The sequence below is a fragment of the Acomys minous genome, assembly GCF_964271855.1.
Source record: "Acomys minous genome assembly, chromosome: 6".
Lineage (NCBI taxonomy): Eukaryota > Metazoa > Chordata > Mammalia > Rodentia > Muridae > Acomys > Acomys minous.
In genome coordinates this window covers 90,618,559-90,637,938 of record NC_140487.1, presented here as the reverse complement: position 1 = coordinate 90,637,938, position 19,380 = coordinate 90,618,559, and the positions used below count along the sequence as shown (strand labels likewise).

The 19,380-nt window shown below is 40.3% G+C and overlaps 2 protein-coding genes across 14 annotated transcripts in view; one reads left to right on the top strand and one right to left on the bottom strand.

Annotated features, from left to right (window-relative positions):
- Nucleotides 1-16,025, top strand: part of LOC311600418 (uncharacterized protein) — a 55,467-nt gene extending 39,442 nt beyond the window's left edge. For 4 of the 9 annotated variants that reach the window (XR_014780236.1, XR_014780237.1, XR_014780238.1 and 1 more), the window contains 4 exons: nt 8,637-8,741; nt 12,863-12,969; nt 15,185-15,246; nt 15,867-16,025. Coding sequence is in view for 3 of the 9 variants with exons in the window: in XM_084787068.1 (XP_084643194.1) it covers nt 8,637-8,741; nt 12,863-12,969; nt 15,185-15,246; nt 15,867-15,917 (325 nt within the window). In the remaining 6 variants the exon portion in view is untranslated. Of the gene's footprint in view, nt 1-8,636; nt 8,873-12,862; nt 12,970-15,141; nt 15,247-15,866 lie in introns of all 9 variants that reach the window. The other 5 variants (XR_014780239.1, XR_014780240.1, XR_014780241.1 and 2 more) reach the window with 5 other exon arrangements.
- LOC311600411 (BEN domain-containing protein 5) overlaps nt 1-19,380 on the bottom strand; it is a 1,156,253-nt gene that overhangs the window by 269,537 nt on the left and 867,336 nt on the right. The window lies entirely within an intron of this gene.

The window sequence follows — 19,380 nt, the reverse complement described above, 5'->3', positions numbered from 1 at the left end:
TGCAGGGCCTTCATTTTGGACTCTGAGTTCCTGCGTCTCCTCTGCTCACATTCAACATGGTAGACACTTCTTTACTGACAGATCCTTTACTGTATTTAATTCTCACAACTTCTTCCCTAAAATCCTATGGAATGAGAGTCTCAGCTATCATTTCTTAGATGTCTCCTTTCTGCATAACCGGATACCTACCTTGCTACAGAAGAACAGCGTTCCAGGCCAGCCTTGGCTACTATCACATGCCTCAGTCCAGCCTTGGCTACTATCACATGCCTCAGTCCAGCCTTGGCTACTATCACATGCCTCAGTCCAGCCTTGGCTACTATCACATGCCTCAGTCTAGCTTTCTGAAAACAAGGGGTGATGACAGTTGATCTATCTTCTTAGAGTCAGCAATCTTCAACATGATAAAGGATGTGAAGGAATTGCTGATAATAGAGTAATTATAGCCACGTACTATGAGGCAGTTAAGCTGGTATTTGGGATGAAACATTGGTATATGTTAGCAAAACAGTCATCTAGGCTCCAAGCCCAGACTACCATCTCAATTCCTTGTATTCCAAGCCCAAACATGATTAGATTTATGGTAGAAGACATCAGCTCCAGAATCTGGAATCAGATGAACTGGATAAGAAATCTGTAGAAACAGCCTCACGGCCCAATATAGGAAATAAAGATTTCAAACAAGATGTGAGTAGAAGCTTAGAGCTCTAAATCTCCCCAGAGAATGGGCTTGGTAAAGGCCTAGACGTGAGAAGAATAATTTACAACTCAAATCTCATTGTGTTTCCATGACTTGCTGTCAGCAAATTGGCTATCAGAACGCAACTTTCTGAACCCCGAAAGGCTGTAGAAATTCATGCTTTCTGATTACTGGGAGGTCCTTGAGGAGCTGGCATCCTTATCCTTCCCAATTTCATCTTCTACCACACACTCCACGTTCCTCTTACCCTTCTCCCCCCATGTCTAGACAGGCGCTGTTCAGCAGTTCCTGAGTACACTTTCACCTCCGTGCTGTCCTCACTGTCTGCATGCTCTTTCTACCTTCTTGACCAAGTTCTTGCTATTTTTTATGTCCTTGGTCATTGCTGTGTTTTCTCTGAAACTTCTATGGCTTCTTAAGGCAAGATTAATCACTCTTTTTTAGTACTTATATAGGCTCTTACTCTCTTATAATCTTAATGGTAAAACGTCAGTTGTACTTGACTTTTAGTTGGTTATATCTATAGCCTTTTTGTTGTTTGTTTCGAGGGTTTTTTTGGGGGGGAAGGTTTGCTGTATTCTGGGGTTATCTGCAACTCTTCCTCTGCTGCCTCAGCCTCCCAAGATCTAAGATTGCAGGCTGTGCTACTGTACTTGGTGCCTCTGTGTTTCCCCATCCTGTCTTTGAATTCTTTGCCCACAGCATGAGTGTAGATAGATCTAAGGTACTTAGTAAATATACTTTAAAGAAAGAGAACAATGGATGAGGAAATTACTTTTCATAAAGGCATGAGAAGCATTTTAGGATACTGACTGACAAGCACCAGCTTTCCAGGAGAGGGGCCTTGCAGCACAGTCAGCATCTTTTGCTTGTGTGCAGAACAGGTCTAGAACCCACTGGGACCTTCATTTTGAATTTTAAAGTTCTTCCTTCTCCATTGCCTACACTCAACATGATAAATGCTTTTTTTAAATGACAGATTCCTTCACTGCACAGTCTCTATTCTGTGCTTGGTATTGTCTGTCAACATGGCTCTGCTCATATCTTCTCATCTTTTCATGGCCATACTCATGTCTTGGCTCTTACTAACTTCCCTATATGGTTACCAACTTCTACTTGAGGCAAAAATATTTTCTTGAGGAGCCACTATATATGAACATGTAGCTTTTGTTTTTCCGATGGAGAAGTCCATTCAGGAAACCTGTAAGGCAGTAGATCTCAACCTGTGGGTTGCGGCCCTTCGACAAAACTCTAACTTCCAAAAATATTTGTGTTACTATTCATAACACTAGAAAATTACAGTTATGAAGTAGGAACAAAATAACTTTATGTTGAGGGGTCACTGCAACATGAAGAACTTATTAGAGGGTTACAGCATTAGGAAGGTCGTGAAACTATTGCTTTAAGGGATGTGACAACCTTTAAGTTGTAGCCGCCTCCCTTCATATATGCGGTCATAAAGGTACAAAGAAGCTGGAGGCCAAAAGTGATTATGGCACTGTTAGTAAATGTTAAAGACAGTATTCAAAGTCAGGATGGTGTTTTCATGCACATCAGAAGGTAGAAGAGAAAAAGCCAAAGTGTTCCTCTAATTGCCATGGCGTTATCCTTGGCAATGTCTGAGTTTCCTCCATGGCTCTAGCTCTTGTCAGACAGGTTGTCATGGTTCGGCCTATCATCAAGTGACCCTAGCTTCTGGGCTCTAGTACCAATTGCTTTCTCATGATCTGCCCTGCCCGTGAGGGGAATGCTGTCTTCCTGCTGCGGCAGACCTCTGAATTTCTTCAATATTTCCTGTTTGGCTTTTCAAGTACTATCAATTCCCTGCACCAACTCCTCCCTGTTTAAAGGATGTGGAGTTTTTTCTTAGTTGTACACCGACTGGTACATCCATATTTAAATATTTAGATGAAACACAAAATCATGATAATGATGCATAATAATAATTCATAATTAGCCAGAAGCATTTACTATGTAATAGGTGATGGTTGTTCACAACAAGTTAGAGCTTAAGTATTTCTAGGCTACCAGTTATAATCCACTCTCTAATTATAATTCTCCTCCCTTCTTTTCCTCTCATTTGAATTACAAGAAAACAAGAATGACAATGCCATTGAGGTAACCTTGAGTCTTCTCTGACACAGTCAATAAAAGAGACAAAGCTTAGCATTTTCAGTGTTGCTAATAGTGCCTCTGTATGTGTGTGACATTTCCCAAGCATTGTTTGCTGTGAAACCTTTACAAAAACGGTAGTGATGGAGGGCAGGGAAGCTTGTTGGTGGGAAGGGTTCTTTAGTCTTGGCAATTGTGAGTACAGCACCAGAGTTTCCAGTACAAGAAGGGCCCAATGACAGCTTCTATGTATCTTTTTGCTTGGTCCTGCCACTCCATCTCCTCCTCATTGTTGTCATCTTGTCAGAGACACTCCTGAGTTCTTGGTATATGCCAGGTGGACATCAAGACTCAGTGTTTACATATGAATTTGCAATGATCAGTTCTCTTCTACCATGTGGGTTTCCCTGGCTTGAAATCACATCATCATGCTTGGCAACAAAGGTCCTTAGCTATCTCACTGGCTGGCTTTCATGTTTTCTGCAGAGCAGGTCCTGCTCATCTGCCGTTGTGTCACAACTTCTGTTTCTCCCTCTCAGACTCTTTTTCCAAGAGCATCACAGGTTTTTCCATACTCTTGGGAACAGGATGTGAAATCATAAGTTCTGCCCCAGGGTAAGGAAGGGGATCAAAATGACTCTGTTCCATCTAATTTATCCTCATCCTTGAATGTAACTCGTCAGAGAGGGGTTGGAACATCCCTCAGGGAGAGAGTCTGAGGAACAGAAAATAAGGTATTTGGAAGGATTTGTCTTTCCAGGAGTAAAAATCACTTTAGAATGAAAAGCAGAAGGAAAAAAAAATAAACACTCACAAAAATGATTTCTGCTTTTTTTAAAACTTAAAATTATGGAAATTGTTTCTGACAGAAAATTGCTCCTAATTAATTTCTTGGCTCTGCTGGGAAAATGTACTGTTCCGTTGATTTCTAAATTCCACCAGCTTAATTATCAAAAGACATTTTCCCCTAAAACTATTAACATGTGGGTTTGCAGTTGGGGGGGTTTGTCAGCAAAGGAAAGAGGAGTCAGGGAAGACAGACCCTGATGGCACCAGGAGCATGGAGGCCAACTCGAGCTTGGTATCCGCGTTCTGAAGTGAAGCGTGAGCCAGAATCCACAGAAGAGGAACTCAGAGGGCAGAATGGCAATGCAGTCCCGAGGTGTGCAGCTGGGGGACTGCTTCAGGTGTCACTGTTGCTAAGCGTTTTCTGAGCCACTGCCATTTTTTTTTATAACCTGGAGCTAGTAATATGGATAGTGAACATCTCTGTAGCCCTTGCTGTGTAGAATCCTAAATGCTCCTGCGTACACTAACAGGCTCGCCTCAGCAGTCCTTTCCCATGAGTACTGTGGCTTCTCTTCATTTAATGCTAAAGAAGCTCAAGGTCTGTGCACCAAGGAGATTTACTTGAGGTTACATAGGTAATAAATGACAGAGGCCAGAGAAGAACCAGGGAGCCAATCGAGTGTGAGAGAAAAGGATGCTGGATCCCAGCCTCCAGCTCTTGTCTTAGTTTGATGAGTGGTTGAAACAGACAGATTAATGGATCAATTGAATATAGGCAGAATTTAAATCAGAACTAGTTTTGTAAAAATAAAAGGAAAATACTTAATTTCAGTAGCTTGGCAGATATCAATAAAATGTCTGCTGTATGTCAGCTGCTAAGCTAACCAATTAATAACCTTGGGCACCTGAAAATTTTGTTTTGGAAATTTTTCCTAAGAAAACAAATGGACATTTTATTTATCATTCATTCATTCATTCATTCACCCAACCCATAAATATATGAGAGCCTGCTATATAACAAATGTTGATCAGGGTGCTACCACTCAATAGTACAATAAGCAGGACCCTCATGTAAGTGGCAATCTTATTTAAAAGACATACAAAACACAAGTAGGCATATTGAGCAATAATACTTTTCAAATACAATCAGCTATGACTGGATGAAGGGACAGTAAAAGTGACCGATTTTTTGATTCAGAGCTCATCACTGGAAAGAAGCAGCTGGTGTAGAGTTCTTTATAACATCGGGAAATAAACTGCATAAGCATTGAGGAGGACTGGTGTCCAGAGCACTGATGTAGCTGATGAGCTGTCTTCCTTCGTTAACTTAGGCGAATTACTTAGGTTGCAGGATAAGTCCTCTTTTATCCATCCTGCCAGTCCCAGGAGTTCCTTCCTCTCACCAGGGCCCAAGAAAGGGTTGATCTGCATCGGAGTGAGATTTTTATAGCCAAAATATTATGCAAAAATCCCAAGTGCTGCACAGATGTAAGTTAAGCATATTCATCTGCCAAGCCCAAGCTCAGCCATTACTTCCTCACTGAAGACTCCCCTTCCCTTATGTGTTGGTGTGTGTTTTAGCTTCTTGCTCTCTCAGAACCTGACGTTTAAACTTCCTGAAGCAAAGGGAGTGCAACTCCCCCAATTCTGAGTCACAGCCCCTACCTCATTGCCTCACCCATGATTGTTCGTGATAGAGGATAAATGAGTTTACTTTGAAAAGTATTTGGGAATGGAGAAGATTTTCATATGAATTGGGGGAGGATTTTAGTTGCTTTTGTACCCATCCTTACATCACATCATAATTAAGTACACAGCAAAGACTTGTTAAATGATTAAACCCATGTTGTTAAAGGCAATTTATTTTTGCTGACTGAGGAATACCCAGTCTCTGCAAGGAAACCCTTGTTTTGACAATAATCAGAGGTGACAATTCAAGGATGTAGAATGAGCAGAATGGAGGGATATGAGAAAGATTCATCTTTGCTAAAGATCAACTTGAGCTGGCACTGTGTTAGGTGAATACCAAATCATTATCTCAGCCAACCCCAGAACAACCCTGAGGGCAGTTACTACCACCTCTTAGAAAGGAAGAAAAATGTGTCAGAGAGATGAGTCCATTAACTTCATGTGCAAAGTAGAAGGAGTTAGAAGGATTGGAAATCCTAGAGTCTCTGGTACAAGTATCCTTGCTCCTCAGAACTCTTGGCATGGCAGGTGGTTAGGGAAAGGCTAGAAAAGATGTATATCCCATCTCTTGGATGGATACCAACCGCATGGCACACAATGAAGGGATGGCAATGGTTTAGAAGGTACTCTAGCAAGCTAGAAGTTCTGCACTGTGGACTCTATACAGTGTGTTTGCTTTATAGGGAAAACAAAGTTTAACCAGCTCAACACGTTTGTTCTAATCTCATTCTCCCTGATATTGCTTTTAGCAAGCTTCTCTCCTCTCCTACTAGTTTGTGAACATCCTGGATTTCAGGGCTTGGGATTTCTGCCTCCTCTGTGTCTAGGCCAGAGCCTCCCTCACAAGAGACTTCAAATTGTTGAACCTATAAAGAGACCAAGAGGACTAGCCATTTATATCAACTGGTAGAAGGGATGGGGTGCCCTGATATTTATTAAACACTATTTGCGATATGCTAATCAGAGAATTCAACAGGAGACAGGAAAGGGGACAGGATTATAACAACAGAAACATTACCTGTTGGGACTAACTTACACTGGAAAGGTAAAGCAAAGGAAAGCTGGGGACTTCTTTGGTTCCACAGGAAAGGAAGAGAACCATTCACTTATTAACACATGCTGTTCCTTAAGAGGAGACAATGGTACTATGATCGCCATGCCTACCACACAACCAGAAACAGAGCTGCTTCCTCCTCAGTTAGGGATCAGTTCAGTTTTCTGGTTTGGGGAGGTAAGGATGCATTTTTCACTACCTTAGGGGCACTGTTAATGCAGAAGGTTGTGGGGGAAGGTGCCCTCTGGAGCCAAAGTTGTGGAGCTATGAGGGTGATGATGACATTGCCCTAGGTCTGTAAGGCAAAACACAGGCCAAAGGGAATTGTTCTCAAGGCTTAATATTTACTAAGGCTTACCTTCTTGGGTTTTGATCTTGCTTGGGCCTCACCACCCTTTCCTTCTTTGTGACTCTTCTCTATTGGAGCCAAAATGCTTATCCTGTGCCTGCCTTAGCACTGCATCTGGGAATCAAGACTTAACTTGTTTGGTTTTATAGAGCCATAGCAAGAAAGGAATTTGCCTGAGGATAAATTATATCTTGAGCCTCACCCATATCTTATTTAGGTATATAGTTGAAATTGGATTTTAGATATTAGAGATGCTGGATTGAGTTAAGATATTTAAGGCTATTAAACTGAAATCAATGCATTCTTACATGAGAGAAGGATCGACTTTGGGGGACTAGGATGAAATGTTATAGACTGAAAAGTTTCATACCGCTAAAACATTCCATATATTTGAGACCTAATCTCTAATATAATCATATTTGCAGGTAAAGTCCTTGAGAGATGATGTAATTTATATCTTTATCAAAGAGGATGAGGGACCAGAAAGAAACCTTTTCTCATTGTGGGAGGACATAGCAAGATGTTTGCCATGTGCAAGCCAGTAAGACAGGAAGAAGATTTTCACCAAGAAATGAATCTGGAGATGCTTGACCTGGGATTGCATACTCTCTAGATTATGAGAAACAAGTTTTTGATCTTTAAGCAACTCAGTCTTATTATGTCACAGTAGCCTGGGAAGATCAAGACATACTTAGGAACTTCTTGCTTCCAACACTGAGCCTGAATTACAAGTAAAATTCTGCTAAGTGTTATTATCCTTGAATAATACCTTTGCAAAGCCCAGAACTCCTCATTTTGTCAGAGCTGATACTTGTTCAGCATTAGAAATGACCAGTGTTTTTTCAGAATTGGAATGTTACTGGTGGCTGGCCTCAGCCACCAGCTTTATGACACTTTTTAAGAAGGCTTTGCAGTTTTAGTACAAGTTGAAAAATAGCTACTTATCATGGGTCCCCAGATTCCTATATGAATGGTGAATCATTACTGTGTTAAATACTTAAGTGTTCTCAACTGAAAAAGAGTTTCTGAGGAATAGATGCCTATAGGCCCTATTCTGTTATTAAAAGGACTTGCAGAATGACCCTACTTTGTGAGATTTGGGACCAAGTCAATTTGCTCCACCTACAGGCCTCTTAGGGTCTTTGTCAGAGGCTAGATGCTTAGCTTTATCTACTCAATGGATTTAGCACCTGTTAAATGCACCAGATGAATGTCAGATGTGAGGATCTAGTGGTGAACAGAAGCAGAAAAGAGCTTTGCTTTCCCAGAACATACAAGCTACTGGGAGAGACAGTTGTTCATCAAATAATCACACAAACATCAGCATAATTACACTCTGAGGTAAGGACCATAAAGAAAGAGCAGTCCTCTGCAGGCTCCTTTAACAAAAGGAAATGGCTGCCTCGGAGCACAGGTTCAAGGAACACGTCTCTGGGGAACTGGTGCTGAGTGGAGCTCTGGATGATGGTGGTAGGAGAGCCAGCTTTTGGAAAGCCAGCGAAGAATATTGTAAGGTGATGATGATGGGGGAAAGTGTGGCATAGAATTAGTTTGTACTGTTTGACAAGTGTGTCTAGGGAGACTGGTAGGGGATTATTCCAGTAGGTAAGATATAATGCTGTTGCGAGCAGGATGGTGGGGGCAGAGAGAAGAGCCTGGCAGAACTAGGAGAAACAAAGGTGAGAGATAGTTAAGCCAGATATATTATGCCCCCATTATAAATTTCTCTATAACTTTATCATAAAACTGTCTGGGGCCTCAGAATCCTCCCTCATCCATCATGGAAACCCCCCCACCCCCCAGAACCTCTCCAAAAGTAAGAAAAAAAAAGCAGGGCTCTGTAAATGTGAAGATTAGATAACTGTTCAAAGATCTTCCCAGTGCTGATACCATGTGGTTCAAAATTTTTGTCATCTTAATCTTTTTCACCCCTTTTCTTTCAGATGCCTAAGATTGTCTTTACTAAAAATATACTTGCTGGAAGGAATCTTGAATGATACTTGTGCCAGCAGCTTGACGACAAATAGTTGTGACATCTTGAATCAGGGGTATGTACCAGAACTGCCAGGTGTCTGTTGCACAAAAGGAAAGAAAAAGACTCTCTCACTGGAAGATCCCCCCAGAGACCCGAAGACCAATAATGAAATCAGTGTCAGAGCGGAAAGTGCCTTGGATGATGGTAATGATGATGAGACTCATAGTAATTCCTTAAATTCATTTAGTGTCTTAACATGCCGGGTCTCATTTGACACAACAACCTTAGGAGGTATGCCAGTTCACAGAAATGAGCAGAATGAGCCCAGGAGAGAAGAAAAGAAACAGCAGAGCTTAAATAGATGTACACATTCATTTAATTGACAAATACTTTTAGAACTCTTATTATGTGCCATGTTATACCATCAGTATAAGTATAGGAGACCAAGTCTCTATTCTCATTGGGATAAAAAGATAATAAAATATATAAGACATTGTGATAATATATAGCATCAATAATATTTTACATAATAATATAACCTATGATAGAATATAATCTAATAATTGTATGTCATAAATTCTGTGAAGAGAAATTCCTAGGACTGTTAACAAGTGAATAGAGAAGGCAACTTTAAGTGGAATAGTGAAAGAATTTTTCTTGATGAAGTGGCACTGCAGATAAGAAACAACAATGACCCAGTAATTGTAGATGCCAGTTCTGGGAAAGGGCTGGTGGTGTCTAAGAAGCAAACAGAGACCAGTATGTTTGGTGCATAAATATTGAGATGAAAGTGCTATGAAAGGAGGTGGGAGAAACAGAAGAGCCAAGACCAAAAGGGTGAATCATGGTTAGGAAATTTTATTAAAACCATTAAAAGGTTTTAATCAGGAAGGTGATACCATTTGATTTTTAGATAAAAATTATTACTATGACTGGTGGCTGCACAATATACCACAGGGTGGCAGACAAAGTAGGAGGCTGCTACATGAAGAGAGGGTGGATAGCTTGGAAGAGAACCACAACAGAAGAGACCTAAGGACAGGGAAGGGCAACTGTCCCATACCTAGCACAGGAGCCATGGGGCAATTGATAGCTTCTGGGAGAGTGAGAACCATTTTATTTTAACTGTGGTGGCCCTTGGCAAGTTGGCCATGCTCCCTCCAGTGAAGACTGTATACCCAAGAGTATCTGGGCAGTATTATTGGACCTCATCAGTTAAAAATAAAAGATACAAGAAAGAGGACACAAAGTTGGGTGGGTAGGGAAGCAGGATTGTATCTGGGGGGCAGAATCAAGGGAGAAGTGAATATGCTTAAAATATTTATTATGAAATTCTCAAAAAAGTAAATAAGAAAGGGAGGGACAGAGGGAAGAAAAGAGAAAGGGGAGGAGAGAGACACAGAGATCCAGAGAGAGAGATCCAGAGAGAGAGAGAGAGAGAGAGAGAGAGAGAGAGAGGAGAGAGAGAGAGAGAGAGAGAGAGAGAGAGAGAGAGAGAGAGAGAGAGAGAGAGAGAGAGAGAGAGAGAGAGAGAGAGAGAGAGAGAGAGAGAGAGAGAGAGAGAGAAACAGACACAGACAGACAGACAGACACTGCTGAAGAATAGATCAGGAACTAATGATTATTGTTGGATGTTGGCTGAAGGACCCAACCTCTTTAATTTTGCATATGGACAGGTTGAGGCACTTAGAGAGTCAGAGATAGGAAATGACTAAAACAAACTTAAAACTAAAACGTCTAAATCAGGGAAGGAAGTTACTGCAGAAGAAAGTAAGAGAAGGGTAAGATAAAAATAGCAGAATACTGGGCTGGAGAGATGGCTCAGAGGTTAAGAGCAGTGTCTTCTCTTCCGAAGGTCCTAAGTTCAATTCCCAGCAGCCACATGGTGGCTCACAACCACTTGTAATGAGATCTGGCACCTTTTTGTGGTGGGCAGGCACATGTGTGGACAGAATACTGTATAAATAATAAATAAATCTTAAAAAAGGAAAGAAAAACCAAAAGCAAACAAAACAATTATAAAAAAAATAGCAGAATACAATTGATCTGATAGGAGAAGAGGGAAAAGGGGGGTCCTTGGAGAAGGGTGAAGGAAGTAAGCATAGGAAAAGGAAGTAGGTTAGTAAAATAGTGATATATGTGGTCAAAAGAGCCAAAGGGAATCATATTATTAACTATTTACTATAAAACAACCGCATACCACATGCAACTCAGCCTATCAACAAACAAATACAGTTTTAATGAACTTTTCTCATCTGGGATGACAATGCTCCCCACAAGAGCCAAAGACCAACTTTAAAACCCAATTCCAGACATGAGAATTCCACTTTCAAGTTGTTGGACTTGACTCTGAAATCATTGCTGTTGTCCTTGGCTACCCCTAGAGGTGGAAAGTAAGTCCCTATTGCTGAAGTAAACTTAATAAACAGGGTCTAGAGGAATGTTCTTTTCTTTTTATCTCTGGTGTTGTATTTCTCTTCTAAGCTACCAAACCCCTCTTGCATGGACTTCTTGTGGCCTCCTACTTGGTCTGTCACTCCACCAGACAGAGTAATATTTTAAAACTAAAATCAAATAGTTATCACCTTCCTGATTAAAACCTTTTGACAGTTTCCTATCACTTGAAATAAAAAATAAAATAAAAACTTGCCTGAATGCCTCCCCTGAGGACTAGCTTTCATGGTACCAGAAGATGCCATGCAAGCTTCCCACATCACTATGATGCCAATGAAGCACACTAATGACCAGTAGTAGTACAATGGCACAATAACAGTGGCAGTACACATACCTTGGTGATAATCAACAGTTCTCTAACTGGACTAAAGAGTCACTCAACAGGAGGGATACCATGCCTGGAACTGGAAACCTATCTAAATAATCAGTGCTACCAAAATCATGGCTATTGAAGGAGAACCTACAAGCACTAACTTACTAAACCAGCATAATCTCCAATAACAATCTATAAACCTTTGTCCTTATACCCACAAATAAGTGTAGTCTTCACCACTCATCAAGGAAGCTTCTTTTTACTATAGATGGAGATGACTAGGGGAAAAAAAGCACAATCAATCAAAATGCACAGTTGTGGAGCCTGGTGGAGCCCAATGGCTACATCTATAAAATACTCCTACACCCAAAGGCTCAGGGAACATTGTAGACTTGCAAGGAGAAAAGATTGTAAAAGCCATAGGGAGGATCAGTGACTTTGTTGTGAGGTTGTATCTCCTAATAATATCAAAAGCTACACCCATAAAGTCTCGCCAACACAACCATCTAAATGTAAACTGAACATGGAGGATGCCAATGAACATGCCAAGCTGTATGGGAAAGATACATGAGGTTTCAACTCTACACAAAGAACTACACATGACTGAGTAAAAATGGGAATAGGAGAGATGGCCTTTGCTGGGGAAGAGCACACCAACTGGTTGTCCAGTCTCAAATACTGCTAAAAGCATATCTACAAGTGACATGTAGACTCCACAGGTCATATTTAGGAACACACACACACATTTTTGTATGTATGCATTTTTTAAAAGGCCGTGAATTTGAAGGAGAGAGTGTGTGGGTGGTTGGGGAGGTGATAAGTGGGAGGGTTTGGAGGAAGGAAAGGGAAGGAGAAATGTAATTTAAATACCGTCTTAAAAATTAAAACCAACCAACCAAACATAACTTCTGGCTTCATATACATTGCTTTTGCCATTGTGCTGGGCATCTCTGTTTAAAGTGGGTGCCCAGTGAGTGGTAACAGAGAGTTCTTAGTTTCTTAGTTGAGATGAATACATTACTATCAACTTAGGATTCATTTATAAGTGTAAGGCAGCAGCTATGAAGATTGTATCAGGGGGCTGGAGAGATACCTTAGTGGCTGAGAGCACTGGCTGCTCTTCTAAACCATCTGTATTCTATTCCCAGCATCCAAGTGACAGCTCATAACCTGTAACTCCAGTTCTAGGGGACATGCCATGCTTTTCTGACCTTCATAGGTACCACATGTAAGCAAAACACCCATGCTCATCAAATGCGCACGCGCGCGCGCACACACACACACACACACACACACACACACACACACGCACACGCACACATGCACACAAACCACACACTCACAATACACACACACACACACACACACACAGAGACACACGTATCAGATTAAGAGTTCTGCAACTGGCTTTATTTTGCACTTGACAGTTGCTCCTCTCCTTGCTCTGGATGGGTTAAGAAGAAGAGATGGACTTTGTTCATGCTGAAGGCATATGATGACAGCTTTCTGTTGATCCAGGAAAGAGAAATAGAGGGTGAGTTCATTTTGTAGCTTCTCAGAGCCACAAAGGAAGAAATGAATCTCATATCTAGCTTGGTCCAGACTCACCTACAGATTAATATTATTTGTGGTCTCTTAGTTTTCATATTTTCACTGGGATATTTGGAGGTCATGGCCAGTTAAAGTCCACTCCTCTGACTCGCTTCTCATTTTACCCCATTCTGAGAGATAAGAGTTCTTTGTTTATATATGAGCATTTTTATTTCTAAGCTACATGGCTGCCAGGAGCAGAGACACCTGTGTGCTCAGTTCTTAACAGAAGAACCAGCAGAGCACACACATTCTCACACAGTGTTGTGAGAAAAACGAAGCTGCTAAGTACTCCCACCCTGATGCCTCAACTTTTCAAATGGGCATTCAATAGCAAATTCACAGGGTTATAAAGTTTAAATGAGTTAACATGCATGTATAATGCACGAAAATATTAGTGTCACCAAGAATGCCTACATATATTGTGGAGTGTACAATTCCTGAAAAGGGTAAACAAGGTTAGACAACCCAGAAATACTACATATGACTACTTTCCCTAGAGAAACGAAACCATGTTTACACAGAAACAAAGACAAACAGCTCAGAATAGTTTTCATTAATAACTGCCTAACTTAGATACAACTTAAAAACCTTTGGTGGTGAATGCATAAACATTGTACTAACATGCAGTACTCAGCAATGAAAAAGACGGAACTGTTGATAGATGCAACTTAGATGAATGTCAAAAGCATTAAACTAATGCAAGAAGCTATTTGCATAAGGTTAGAGATTATACGATCCTGATTTTGATACATTCTTCAAAGGACAAAGTGACAATAATAGTGACTACACTAGCATTTGCTGAAATGAGGGAGACATGCCTTAAAGGGTGTGTGAAGTGGTCTGTATCACGACTAAGATGGTGGTCACACAAATATACTTGTGTTAAAATTTAAAGGACTATATATTAATCTTGTAAAAAGCATAAAATGAAAGGCCTTTCCATGCTGACATTAACGTGTCAACCATTTCCTAAGGTGTGCTTTTAACGGAAAGGCCACACTGCAGTTACTCAAAGTACCTCTTATCAAAGCACACAAAAAGTGAGAGAGGATGGGGTGTAGACAGTGTAGAAGGGTACGGATACCCAGTTCATCTAGAAGTTTCTAGAGAAGCTATTTCATTTCAATTCAGTCCTGAACTTTCAGAGGCAATAGTTTCCCCCTCCTCTCTTTTTAAAGCTTTGCTAGTAAAACTGTCCCTGCACTGAGCCTGCAATAAATCTACAGAGCGCTATGGTAATGCCCGTGGAGAAGGGGAAAGGGGTCCCCATAAACCATGCAATTTGAACTCCTACAGATGTTGCAGTGGGAATTTATGGTTTTCTACGGATCCTTATCTCTCCTTGCCAGTTTCTGCACACTGAATCATATGCTAGCAAAGTCTATTTTAGGACTCATCATTTTCTTTAAATATTAAAAAAAAACGGTGACAATTAATTTTTCCATACTGTTCTATCATGACAAATAAATGTGAAATACATGTTTACAGAGCACATGTAATTGCATTTGGGCACATGCAAATGGCATGCAAATCTTACATTCTAAATGAGTTTGTTTATCATTCCTGAATTCTAATCCAAGGACCTCACTTTTTAAATTCAGTTTACATTCTGACATGTATACAAATGAGTTCGACTCTGGAAAATAACTTAATAAACTCAGGGTTAGCAGTGCAATTAGAGGAGGCATCTGGGAGCTATAAAATCTAGGGAGCAGCATTTACATCTTTTTCTGCATTTGAGATTTCGGCTTCCGAGCTCTAACCTGCTCCCTCCCAGGCTGCACTCCCTGCACCCCACCCTCCTGATTCCCATCAAGTCAGCTGTCCCATCATTTGAAATCTTTCCTGTTTTTAAATGTTTGTCCTGGGGGGAGGGAATAAGCACATCTTACTGAGGATGACTTCACTGAGTCATTGTCCTCAGTGCAGTATTTTCAAAAAGTGACATCGGGTGATAAATGAAATGAAAACTAAGAGAATTAACATCGACCAGGGCTTTTTATTTGAGTTTCTTAGTATAGCTGGCCCCATTCTCCTTGGGGTGCTAAACTCTTCCCATGGAGTTTGGCTTCCTAAGGAAAGCTATGAGCATCATAAATATGATTTGTCAAAGGACATAAACGGAGAAGAGACAATGGCAGCACCTTTTCTTTCAGAAGACAGGAAACAGAGCTACAAAATGAAGTGGAATGGAAGTTTTCCAGAGAGCCAAGAAAAGGTAACAATCCCACTGCAAGGTATTTAACCAACAGAATGCGAAGTGAGGTCTCCAGAAGGTGTTTGCATATCCAAGCTCAGGGCAGCGCTGTTCTCAGTAATCAAGACTGGAAATAGCTCAAACAGCTGCTGAGCAGAGACTGTCTAGACAAAATGTGGTGTATTGAGATAGTGGCCTTAGAACGGAAGAAAACCTTGCCACATTATACAATGTAGATGAACTTCAAGGGTCTCTACCAAGTGAAACAAGACAGCCGCTAAATGATGGGCCCTGGCACTCCATGTGCACAAGGGATCTAAAGAGCTGAGTTCAGAGAAACAAAGCAGAAAAGTAGTTACTGGGACATGGGAAGGTTTGTCTTCTAAAAGCTATGTTATTTCAGTTTTGTTAGGTAAAAGTTTCTAGAGATACGTGTCCAACTGTGTGACTATATTTAACATTACATACAGGCCTGTAGACTTGAAAATGGTTAAAATAGTAAAAGTAACATTAGCAAGAAACTTCCCAGAGCAGAAATGCCTCTAAAAAGGTACCTGTATAATAAAAAGGCTTCATGTTAGGATAATAGTGGTTAAGATTTAACTAATTCGTAATTAATTAATTTATGTTTTTTTTTTCAGACATATTCTCACTATGTCACCCAGGCTGCCTCTGCTCACTATGTAATCTAAACTAGCATTGAACTCATTGTGATCCTCCTGCCTCACCCTCTCAAGAACTGAGATTATAGTAGTGCATCTAGCTTGAACTGGAATATTAATAAAAATATGCATAACTAAGTATGCTTATCATTTCAGAAACTAGAATAATAAAGTGATATTTTGTCTATAGGATATAGTTATTTCTAAATATGGTATTTTAATTGAAAATACTTTAAAGTAGGCATGTTAAAATTGAGCCTATTATTCTTTTTTAATTGAAATTACCTTTAGTTGATGATAGGCTAGACTTTTTGAGTTTATATTACATAAATCTTTAGGGAAATCTAGCCTACCATTCATATTTTTGTATGGCCCTGAACCAAAGTGGGTTTTCACACTATTAAATAGCTAAACATAATGTAATCAAAAGAAAAATATAGTATTCAAATTTGAGTGTTCACAATGAAATTTTATTACAATATGCATGTTTTAATAGGCACATAAACAAAATAGAGAATAAAATGTACACTTTCATAATTTATCATTTTGTTTTTATTTGTGATTTTGAGACAGGGTCTCTTCCTTATGTAGTCCAGACTGACCTGGAACTTGTTATATAATCATAGCCTAGTTTTGAACTCAAGATCTTCCTGCCTCAGTTTCTTGAGTGCTAGCATTGTAGGTGTGCACCACCAAACCTGATTCAGAATTTTATAAAGCAGTCTTATAGGATGCTTTATTCAGAAAGGCTGTCTGAAATGACTTGCTACAAAGTTCCTACTCTCTAGGTGAGAAAAGAGATGTACAGGGAAAACACTTTCACTGAATCCCAGAGCTTTCTTTCCTATAATAATTGGCAGACCCAAATAAGACTGAGTCGACTTGTGACTTGATTTTGTTTCTTTCTGACCCTCACTTTTAGTACCATTTGAACATTATGTTCATCATACAGCATGGCCCTTTCCAATGTTAATAACAACCAGTCTTTATCTGTCTGTGTACCAGTCTTTAGGGTACTATCCATAGACTGTACAGATGGCTCTTCCTCTTTTCTCCTCTCCATACCAGCCATGCTTGTCTTTCTCAGGTTATTTGTTTATCTACGGATGTTTCTTTGTTTCTTTCTTTCCTTCCTTCCTTTCTTTCTTTTTATTTCTTTTTTCCTTTGGTCATCAATTTTATACAAGCTTGAGTTATCTCAGAAGGGGGAAACAAAGTTGAGAAACGGCCTCCATATGTTTGGCCTATAGGCAAGCCTGTAGTATAGGGCATTTTCTTAATTAGTATTGATGCAGGAGGGCCTAGCATATTGTGGATAATACCACCCCTGGGCAGATGTTTTTGGGGTTCTGTATGAAAGTAGTGGATTGAAAAAGCAAGCAAACAGCATCCTCTCATGGTTTATGCTTCATCAGTTCATGCCTCCAGGTTCCTGCTCTGCTTGGGTTCCTGCCCTAAAGTCCCTTACTAAGGGACTGGTAGAGTAATAGGAAGCAAACCCTTTCTTTTCCATGTTGGTTTTGGTCATGGTGTTTTTTTAAATCACAACAACAAAACTCTATCTTAGATAGGGGTCAGACTTCTGTGCTCTGCCTATGCCTGTTGCAAACTCCTGGGTTCCAACTTTGCCTGGGATGGTTAGTTAATGTCAATTTGATTAGACAGAAAAACATCTGAGATTAGTGTGAAACACTCCTGGTGTGTTTCCATAGTATTTTCAGAGAGGACTGGTAGAGCCAGGAGGGCCACACTGGGTGTGTGTGGTACTATTTCTTGTGCTAGTAGCTCACACCGGGATAAAAAAGGAAAGCAAGGAAACCAGTTACACTCCTGCATTTCCCAATTCCTGGCCTCCCATGCTGTGAACAGTGAAGTTCCATCACAGCTTCCTTGCCATAGTGCCCTGAATTAATCAAAATAAACCTTCCTGTAGGGCATTTTTTTTTCAGTCAAATATCTGGTCCCCGCTACTCCATATAGAAACTACTTACAAAGAGTGGAGTCACCATGATGACTAAAGCAGACCATACGCTTCCTTTGTTTTTAGAACTGGTTTGCCAGAGGAATTTGGAAGAGTTTGGAGATGTAGGGTACACAAGCACTAGATTGTTACAGACAGACTTTAAGGCTGAGTCTGGTGGAAGTCAGAAGACTAGAATGTTGACAGAAATGTGGGTAGTGAAGCCCAGGCTGAGAAGGTTTCACATGGGGATAAGACCTCTACTGGGGTCTATAAGAACTCTGTAGAGGCCCTTCATGTTATTGTCTAGAAAAGAATTTGTCTATATTTTACCCATCTTCTAAAAATTTGAATGACACCAACTTAAGTAATGGACTAATTAATTTGGTGGTAGAAATTTCGAAACATTTAGGTTGTGGCATGGTTACCGGTGGCTATCTTTAGCAGCGCTTACAGTAAGACTTGGGAGTAAAAAGGAGCAGAATTTAAAAACCATGCAAGGTTTGGCAATTAAAGAGATGCCAAACACTGTGCAGGAGGTCAAGATGAAAGGTGCTTTGAGGGTATTTTAAGAATTGATGAGACCCCATTTGTCATAGACCCTAAAGTATAAAACTGTAAATTCATTTAAAATTATTTTCCGTGGTGAGACAAGTATTTCCATGGCATCTTGCTTGTACAGGGACACCTAGAAAAGTGCTTTGTTTGGTCCAGTCATCCAGGTACTCAGAGGCCATTAGAGCTATAGTCCAGAGGGACTGCATTTTTTTCCTTGAGCTGGGAGCAGAACATGTCCATGTCTACACAGTACTAATACTCAGGCCCACATAATCCAAGAGTTGCACAGCCATGGTGTTTTCCACCAAGATTCTAAAGAAAAAATAGCTTATGCAGGTGAAGCTGGGCAAAACACACTTAGCTTTCAGGTTGCATAGTAGATGCCTTCCAGCAGACTGAGCAAATCCAACTGATCTCAGCTTTTCTGTGTGTGTGTCTGCCATTTCTTAATTCTTGTGTTGCCCTAGACAGGGTTCCAGGACTAGGCCATATGGAATGTGGCACTTCATAGACAAAGTGAAATGGAGTAGTTCAGGTATATGGAGTTCCATTTTATGTGGAGATATGAGTCCAAGTGGTGACTGACCAGAATATTGTGCAAAGGAGGGCTTGAAAGGAAACCCAAGCTGAGCAGAAAAGTGATATCATGATGATTTTCCAATGCCATGGATGCAAGTGATAAGCAATTAGTCTATATTGTCAAGCATTTTGAAACTACAGAACCAGATTCAATCCTTTACAACCACCTTCATTGGATGATTCCCAAAGAGTTGGCCAGATTAATGTGAACATCAAAGATGCTGTTATTTTCTTATCATAAGATACATTTATCTCTTATTACATGTCACGTTGCCCAGTAGAAAGACCACTCCACCAGAAACATCTCTGCTCTTGTGTGAGTAGATGAAATTGTTTAAAGATGACCTTTCTGTGGACAAATGAGATAACAGAGAGAAGACTTTAGAATAATATGCT